The sequence below is a fragment of the Lemur catta genome, chromosome 7 (assembly GCF_020740605.2).
Source record: "Lemur catta isolate mLemCat1 chromosome 7, mLemCat1.pri, whole genome shotgun sequence".
Classification (NCBI taxonomy): Eukaryota; Metazoa; Chordata; class Mammalia; order Primates; family Lemuridae; genus Lemur; species Lemur catta.
In genome coordinates, this window is record NC_059134.1 from 107,594,830 (window position 1) to 107,603,471 (window position 8,642).

At 67.5% G+C, this 8,642-nt stretch overlaps 1 protein-coding gene across 1 annotated transcript in view; it reads left to right on the forward strand.

The window, feature by feature from the left end:
* The window catches only part of MUC2 (mucin 2, oligomeric mucus/gel-forming), a 30,329-nt gene extending 22,049 nt beyond the window's left edge, over positions 1-8,280 (forward strand). The window contains exons 40-58 of the mRNA XM_045557085.1: positions 66-275; positions 485-717; positions 1,007-1,181; positions 1,587-1,834; positions 2,355-2,538; positions 2,783-3,011; positions 3,515-3,693; positions 3,972-4,041; positions 4,131-4,231; positions 4,339-4,370; positions 5,155-5,332; positions 5,565-5,669; positions 5,873-5,913; positions 6,023-6,145; positions 6,390-6,485; positions 7,044-7,172; positions 7,375-7,414; positions 7,708-7,834; positions 7,923-8,280. Coding sequence (XP_045413041.1) covers positions 66-275; positions 485-717; positions 1,007-1,181; positions 1,587-1,834; positions 2,355-2,538; positions 2,783-3,011; positions 3,515-3,693; positions 3,972-4,041; positions 4,131-4,231; positions 4,339-4,370; positions 5,155-5,332; positions 5,565-5,669; positions 5,873-5,913; positions 6,023-6,145; positions 6,390-6,485; positions 7,044-7,172; positions 7,375-7,414; positions 7,708-7,834; positions 7,923-8,151 — 2,729 coding nt within the window. The 3' untranslated portion in view covers positions 8,152-8,280. The remainder of the gene's footprint in view (positions 1-65; positions 276-484; positions 718-1,006; positions 1,182-1,586; positions 1,835-2,354; positions 2,539-2,782; positions 3,012-3,514; positions 3,694-3,971; positions 4,042-4,130; positions 4,232-4,338; positions 4,371-5,154; positions 5,333-5,564; positions 5,670-5,872; positions 5,914-6,022; positions 6,146-6,389; positions 6,486-7,043; positions 7,173-7,374; positions 7,415-7,707; positions 7,835-7,922) is intronic.
* Positions 8,281-8,642: the final 362 nt, after the last annotated feature.

Genomic DNA, 8,642 nt, shown 5'->3' on the forward strand with positions numbered 1-8,642 from the left:
GTCTCTGTGTCACCACGAGATGTACAGGTACCCCTCAGCCCTCACTCCCACCTGCACTCTCACAGGAACCACCACCCACGGAACTACGACTGGGCTACCTCCACCTGCCTCTGTGTCGACAACCCCTGTGGGGACCCCCACCCGGCCAGCCCTCCCCTCGACCACGACCTCCAGCACCTCCTCCTCCAGGGTGCCCACCCCCACGCTGACAACCATTCCCATCCCATCCACCATTGTCGAGTGCTGCGTGCTGAATGATACCTACTACGCGCCAGGTACCTGTTTTTCACTCCTAGTGCCTGTGCAGCTGAGGCTGGTTTTGATCCTGGCTCTTCCTGACGCGGTAGGGGTTGGCTCAGGAAGCCGGATGCTGGCTGTGGGTGCATGTCTCCGGGGCACGGGGGCTTCCCTCATGACCTCCGTGGGGACCTGGCCAGCGTGTGCCTCTGGATGGGGTGAGGACTGGGGCTCTCTCCCTTTGCAGGTGAGCTGGTGTACAACGGCACACACGGAGACACGTGCTACTACGTGAACTGCTCACTGAGCTGCACCCTCGAGTTCTACAATTGGTCATGCCCATCCACGCCCTCCCCAACGCCCACGCCCTCTAAGCCAACGCCGACGACTACATCCTCGAAGCCAACATCCTCCCCAACGCCCAGCACGCCGGCCACCACCAAGCCCTCTGGGTGCCCTGACTTTGATCCTCCCAGACAGGTCAGCAGGTCATGGGTGGCTTTGTTCCCTTGGCAGCGAATGTCCAGGCACCATCTTCCGGTTGACCGTCTGAGGTCTGAGGCTTCTAGCAGTCTCTCAGGTGCAGGGTCTACTGAGTCCACCACCCCTAACTGTGCCTACTGTGCCTATCGAGATGGCCAGCTGCAACAAGGCCCCCTTGGCCTCCAGCCTCCCAGGCAGGGCTCATAGGCACTCCTGAGCATGCCCAGCCCCTTGGCTGTGTGGGCGTGGGGGTCTGGCTGACTGCCCCTCACCCTCCCACCCATAGGAGAACGAGACCTGGAGGCTGTGTGAATGCTTCATGGCCACCTGCAAGCATGACAACACAGTGGAAATTGTGGAGGTGGAGTGCAAGCCCCCACCCATGCCCACCTGCTCCAACGGCCTCAAGCCTGTGTCTGTGCTGGACCCCGACGGCTGTTGCTGGCACTGGGAGTGCGACTGTGAGTTCTGTGGCTGTAGGCAGGTCCCCTGGGCTGTGAGGGCCAGGCTCTCCGGGTGCAGACTGACCTCGTTGCTGATCGGAGGACCCCATGGTGGGCCAGGCAGACCAAGGACATGCCTGGCGGAGGGAGGTCACCTCCCTGGAACAAGGATGCTTCCACCATGGGGGGCAGAGTGGCTTTGAACCCTGAGCCTTCTGCCTCCAGCTCCAGCCCCACGCTGCAGAGTGGGCCTCCACAGGCTGGGGGGAACCCACTTTTGGGGGCCGGAGGCTGAGTTGGATCAGCTCTAGCTCAGATGCCACGTGTGCCGTACGCCCAGAGCCGGGGCTGCAGACCTGCCCGAGGCTCCACGAGTCCTGACCTGGCTGGGGCTATGTCTGGCTCACGGAGCTCCCTCCACAGGCTACTGCACGGGCTGGGGGGACCCGCACTACGTCACCTTCGACGGGCTCTACTACAGCTACCAGGGCAACTGCACCTACGTGCTGGTGGAGGAGATCACCCCCACGGTGGACAACTTCGGGGTCTACATTGACAACTACCACTGTGACGTCAACGACAAGGTGTCCTGCCCCCGTACCCTGATCGTGCGCCATGAGACCCAGGAGGTGCTGATGAAGACCGTGCAGATGGCGCCCATGGAGGTGCAGGTACGCCAGGCGCGGCCCTGGGCTCCCAGCGGGGCTGTCATGGGCTCCGTCACGTGGCAGTCCCCAAGCAGCAGAGGACTGGGCTGCAGGGCCCTGGCTGGCCCGTGAGAGAGGGCGGGGCCTCGCTCAGGGCCATGTCAACTCTTCTCACAGCCCCCCAGGGCCCCACGCGTGGCCCCTGGGCCCGGCTCTGTCCCTGAGGACAGGGGCTCTGCACATATGCCCAGCGGAGACCTCCCTACGGCGTGGCATCATTGGCTCTGATGGCCGAGAGGCCTGGGGAGCCCAGCACGTGCACGGGGGGCCAAGAAGTGCCTTCCCGGGCTGCCCCCTGGGACCACCTGGGACACGGGGCTGCTCCTGTGGGTGGAAGGGAGCCAGAAAGGCGACAGGAAAGGGGATGGGGGCAGAGACACCCTCCCACGTGCAGGCCTGAGAGCAGGAGGGTGGTGGCCCTGCCCGTCGGGCACACCCGTCCTGGAGAACACCCGGGTGGCCACCAGCTGCCGTGTCGCTGCAGGTGCAGGTCAACAAGCAGACGGTGGCGCTGCCGTACAAGAAGTACGGGCTGCAGGTGTACGAGTCGGGCATCAACTACGTGGTGGACATCCCCGAGCTGGGCGCCCTGGTCTCCTACAACGGCCTGTCCTTCTCCATCCGGCTGCCCTACCGACTGTTTGGCAACAACACCCAGGGCCAGTGTGGTGAGCGCACGGCCCCTGCCGGCTCCCGAGACCTGCGCCCAGAAGCTGGCTCAGCCCGGGCCGGGAGCGGGTCCCAGCGCCCTGCGTCTGGTCCCTGTGTGGAGCCAGCAGGGGTTGGCCTGGCCTCATGCCTGCCCGCGGCCCTGGCCCAGCCGGTACCAAGGCTGAAGCGGGGGAGGGCTCGCCCAGTCTGCGGGGGACTTGGACTTGGCACCGGCACCACAGGGCCCCTCTCGCACTGCAGGCACCTGCACCAACACCACCGCGGACGACTGCATTCTGCCCAGCGGGGAGGTCGTGTCCAGCTGTGAGATTGCGGCTGACCAGTGGATAGTGAACGACCCCTCCAAGCCACACTGTCCCCAGCTCATCTCCACGACCAAGCGCCCGGCCACCACCGTGCCCGGGGGCAGCACCCTGCCCCTCCCCGAAGACTGTGTCAAGTCTCCGCTCTGTGAGCTCATCAAAGACAGGTGACCTGCCCGGATGAACATGGCCTCAGTGCAGCCCCTCCCCACGCCCCATCCCCCACCTCTTTCCCCCTCCTCAGCCTCTCCCTCCCTGGCTGGCCCAGGGCCCGCTGAGCTTGCGGCCGGGGGTGGACCAGTTGACCCCACAGAGCTGGCATTCAGGGCTGGGGGGTGGCAGGTTTGGGGCTCGGCAGTGGGGGGTGGGGTGCTCCTGAAGCCGGCAGCCACGGGGAGTGAGCGCCCCGTCCCCAGAGGTGTGGGCGTTGTGCCGAGGCGGTGTCCCCTGCCAGAGCTGCAGGAGGGACGCTGGCACCGTGACACTTAGACGCGCAGCGTCTGTCTCCAGGAGCCGGGGCCCAGTGCCGCCTCCCCGCAAGGCCTCCTGTCCCTCTGGGCACTAAGTGGGCCGGGAGGGCAGCCTGGCGGGGCGGGGTGCTTGCTGGGGAGCATGGGGGGGCGGTGCCGCTCCCCCGGCAGCCAGAACGTGACCCGCCCTCCCCACACAGTGTGTTTGTGCCCTGCCACACCCTCGTGGACCCCGAGTTCTACTACAACGCCTGCGTGTTCGACAGCTGCTTCGTGCCCAATGAGGGCATGGAGTGCGCCAGTCTGCAGGCCTACGCGGCCCTGTGTGCCCAGCAGGGCGCCTGCATCGACTGGCGGAACCACACCCAGGGCACCTGCTGTAAGTGCCCTCCTTGCCCCCGGTGTCCCGCAGGGCACTGTGCCCGGCCTGAAGTTGGTGGGCCGGGGCCAGGCACGTGGGGACAGCTGTGGGGGGACAGGGCTGCGGTGCAGGGAGTCCCGCCAGCCCTGCTGAGCACAGCCCCACACCCACACCCAGCTGAGACGGCTGCCCCAGGGTGGAGGGTGGGGTGCCATGGGGCGCTGGGCCGCGCTGGCGCTCAGGGGCATGGGCTCCTCCCTGACCGGCCCTCCTGGTGCCACGTGTGTGTCCCGCAGCTGTGCAGTGCCCATCTCACAGGGAGTACCGGGCCTGCGGCCCCGAGGAAGAGCCCACCTGCAAGTCCAGGTATGTCGCGGGAGCACCCACCTCCAGCAGCGGGAACCGGCGCCCACCCCAGCCCCTCCAGCCCCTCTGACGAGCCTCCCGCCCCCCAGCTCCTCCTCGGAGAGCAGCAACAGCACGGTGGAAGGCTGCTTCTGTCCCCAGGGCACCACCAGCTACGCCGCCGGCTACGACGTCTGCGTGGAGACCTGCGGTAGGGGCCTCTCCTGCGTGTCCCAGGGGCTGGGGCCACGGGGCTGACCCCAGCGCCCTGCCGCACGAGGACGCCACTAACAGCACTTGTGTTCCCCCTCTTCCTAGGCTGCGTGGGGCCTGACAACGTGCCCAGAGAGGTAGGTCCCCCGTCCCCACAAATGCTAGGTTTTGGGGGTGGGGGATGGCAGTGAAAACCCAGGAGCCTCAAAAATCGAATATGAGTCACTGAAATCCAGAAAGGCTGAGTTAGCAGGGACAGTCACCCTCCACCCCCATCTCTGCATCCCCCCACCCTGTCTCTCCACCCCCCCACCCCGTCTCTCCACCTGCCACCCCAGTCTCTCCACCCCCTACCCGAGTCGCCGCATCCCCCCACCCCGTCTCTCCACCCCCATCCCCACCCCATCCCCCACCCCATCCCCCCGTCTCTCCACCCCCATCCCCACCCCATCCCCCACCCCCACCCCATCCCCCACCCCATCCCCCTGTCTCTCCACCCCCCACCCCATCTCTCCACCCTCATCCCCCCACCCCATCCCCCCATCTCTCCACCCCCCACCCCCACCCCATCCCCCCACCCCGCACTGGCCATGTGACACTCAGTCCAAACCTCAGGTGACACCTTGCCCACCTCAGTGCAGTCTGGGCCTCCTACCTGTGGTCACAGTCACGTGGTGCGAGTCTTAGCGCAATTCTGTGCAGAGCTGACACCTCTGAGCGGTGCGTCGGCCACGTGCCAGGCCCATGGTGGCAGACGCTGGTGGACAGTCACGGTTTTGTGCCAGTAGTGACCTGGGCCCTGACTAGCAGCGCTGCCCTGCCCCGGCCCTGCCCCGTGTGCCTGGCGGGGGGAGGGGCTGACGGAGAGCTCACCCTGGGGCCGGTGAGGTCACGCCCCTCCTCCCCTGCCCTCCCCTGCAGTTTGGGGAGAGCTTCGAGTTCGACTGCAAGGCCTGCGTCTGCCTGGAGGGCGGCAGTGGCATCGTCTGCCAGCCCAGGGAGTGTGGCCAGAGCGCCCCCAGCTTCTGCGAGGAGGACGGCACCTCCCTCGTCACAGAGGTCAACCCCGCCGACACCTGCTGCAACGTCACCTTCTGCAGTAAGGCCGCCCCCACCCCCCCACCCCCCGGCCGGGGGCACATCCCGCACGCTGGGCCGTCCCGCGTGGGGAGCTGGGAGCCGCTGGCTTTGGGCTCAGGCCTGGCGTCCCTGTGCAGGGCCGGCCGGGGCAGGGAGGGGACCTGCAGCGGCCCCAGGCGCCCCGCCCTGCGCTCGGGGAGGGGGGCCGTGCCCGTGAGGCACCACCCTCACTGCGTGTGCCCCCCGCGCAGAGTGCAACAGCAGCCTGTGCCAGGAGAAGCCCCCCGTGTGCTCGCTGGGCTTCGAAGTGAAGAGCGAGACCGTGTCCGGGAGGTGCTGCCCCGTGTACTCGTGCGGTGAGCAGGGCGGGGGGCGGGCGGGACCGCTCCCTCCGGGGGGCCACGCAGACGGCTGCGCGCTCAGCTGACGCACCCCCGGTGCCCGGCTCCCAGCGCCCGTCTGTCCACCGGGTGCACATCAGGAGCCGCGGGGACGGGCCGAGTGGCTGCTGCAGGACGGCCTCTAACAGCCTTTCTCCTCCTCCTCCTCCTCCTCCCAGAGCCCAAGGGTGTGTGTGTTCACGAGAATGCTGAGTATCAGGTGCGCCCTGGCTGGGGGGGCGGGGCTGTGGCATGGGGTCCCGGGTGGGCTCCTGGGCTGGCCGGGGCGGCCGGGGGTCCCGCCTCACTGGCCGTCCCTGCACCTGCAGCCGGGGTCTCCAGTGCACTCCTCCGAGTGCCAGAACTGCGTCTGCACCAAGGACGTGGACAACAGCACCTCCCTCAACGTCATCGCCTGCACCCACGTGTCCTGCAACGTCTCCTGTGGCCCTGTGAGTGTACACAAGCCCCGCCCCGTCCTCTGCCTCGGTCTACCCTCTTCCCTCCTTCCAGAAAAGCACCCGGGCCCCGCCCACTTCCACAGGGCTTTGCTGTGACGTTTTCTCTCCTCTGTTCAATGCCGGCCCTGCACCTGCCCCGTCCGGGGCCTCCCGCAAGTGGGGGGTGGTCTTGCAGCCCCAGGGGCCCTGGGCGGGGGGCCGGGCCTGGAGCTCAGCCTCGTGTGTCTGTCCCCAGGGCTTCGACCTCGTGGAGGCCCCTGGGCAGTGCTGCAAGAAGTGCGAGCAGACGCACTGTGTCATGGACCTGCCCCAAGGCCAGCACATCCTGAAGGTGCGCACAGGGTTGCCCCGGCCCCCGGCACGGCAGGGCCTGCCCAGTCCCCGGCATAGCTGCGTGCGGGTGTCCTGGGGCTGCCGTGCCAACGGCCACCACTGGGCTTGACACAAATGGGCTCTCCCAGTTCTGGAGCCCAGGAATCCAAGCACCAGTGGCTCAGGCCACCCTCCCTCGGGGGCTCCTGGGGAGGGGCCCTCCTGCCTTTCCCGGCTCCTGGGGGCTGCGGGCGTCCCTTGGCTTGTGGCCGCACCACTCCAGTCTCTGCCTCCGTGGTCCGGGGACTGCACCTCTGTGTCTGTGTCTCTCCTCTTCTGACTCTTGTAAGGATTTGGGGCCCACCCTAATCCAGGGTGGTCCCATCTTAACATCCCTCATGGAATGATGCCCTCAAAGACCCTGCTTCCGAGTGAGGTCACAGCCATAGATTCAGGGGGTCTCGCAGCCCCCAGGCTGGGCCTGTCTGAGCAGCTGCACCCGCCAGGTGTTTGCAGCCTGTGTCCTGGTCAGCCCCCAGGCCGGGCCGGCCCACCCCTCACTGCCCTCTGCCCACAGCCCGGCGACATACAGAGCGACCCCAGCAACAACTGCACCTTCTTCAGCTGCATGAAGATCCACAACCAGCTCATCTCGTCCATCTCCAACATCACCTGCCCGGACTTCGACCCCAGCACTTGCGTCCCGGTGCGTGGCTGTCTGGGGCCCTGCTGTGTGCTCTGCTGGGAGTGGGGGGGTTCCTTGAAGTCCCAGGGGGCCCAAGCCTGGCCTGAGCTGCCCCAGAGGCTTTGCCCCGGGCCCTTCGGCAGGAATGCCCGCCCCGTGCTAGGAAGGGGGCTGTCACCGCTGGTGGTGTCCCGGGGTCCAGGCTCACTCTCCTCTCCCTCAGGGCTCCATCACCCTCATGCCCAACGGCTGCTGCAGGACCTGTGAGTACAGCACGGCAGGCGGGCACTCGCGTGGGCGGGTCCCCAGTCTCCTCTGCGCCTCCCGCTCTAGTCTGGATGCTGAGTTTGAGGGCCTCACCCGGGGTGCCCAGGAAGCCTGAGTCCCTGCGTGGGTGGAGCCCACGGCGTTCGCCCAGGGGAGGGCAGGGAGGGCCGAGGGGGCGGGCTGGCCCTGCCTGGGGAGGGAGGACGCCGGGGAACGAGGAAAGCAGAGCCAGTGTGGACCCTCGAGGCTGTGGCGGCCCCGCCCCTGAGCCCGCGCCTCCTTCCCCCAGGCATCCCTCGCAATGAGACCAGGACCTTCTGCTCCACCGTCCTTGTCACCAGGGAAATCTCGTACGCCGGCTGCACCAAGCTGGTCACCATGAATGATTGCTCTGGGTCCTGTGGAACATTCGTCATGTGAGTCCCGGGCTGTGAGGGTGGCCTGGGCGGGGCCGAGGCTGGCGCTGCCCCCGGAGGTGGCCCCTCACTGCGGCCCTCCCCCCAGGTACTCTGAGGAGGCCCAGTCCCTGGACCACAGGTGCACCTGCTGCAAAGAGGAGAGAACCAGCCAGCGCGAGGTGGTCCTGACCTGCCCCGACGGCAGCTCGCTGGAGCACACCTACACCCACATCGAGAGCTGCCTGTGCCAGGACACCGTCTGTGGCCTCCCGGAGGCCCGGCAGACCAGCCTCAGCCGTGCCCGGCGCTCCCTGCAGCGTGTGGGACGGAAGTGAGCGCGGCCGGGCGGCCCCGTCCCCGCTGACACGCTGAGCCTCCTCACCTGCACCGGCTTCTCTCTGTGGATATTTATTTCTGAGTCTTTCTCAACCCTTTGCTTCCCGCAATAAACCCGGCAGACATGCTGTGCTGGTGGTTTGCGTTGATGCCACAGGGGTACGAGTTGGCCGCTGTGCACGGTCGAGGCCTGGCAGGTTCACCCCCCGTGGGCTCCGCACACAGGACACGGGGGCACCGCTCGAGCCATGCGGTGGGCCTGCCTTTGGCAGACGCTGCGTCCAAAGCGCGGCGCCCGCGGCTCCCTCCCCTCGGGCTCCTGCAGCCCGCGGGAAGTTCCCGCTGGGCCGTCAGACGCAGTCAGAGCCCCCCGGAAGCCCCGCAGTCCTCAGCCAGCTCCAGGGCTTTCCACGGTTGCTGAGGCCTCATCCCGCCAAGGGGCCCAGATGGCTCCGGGGAGAGTGTGCACTCGTGCAGGGTTGGCGTGGGT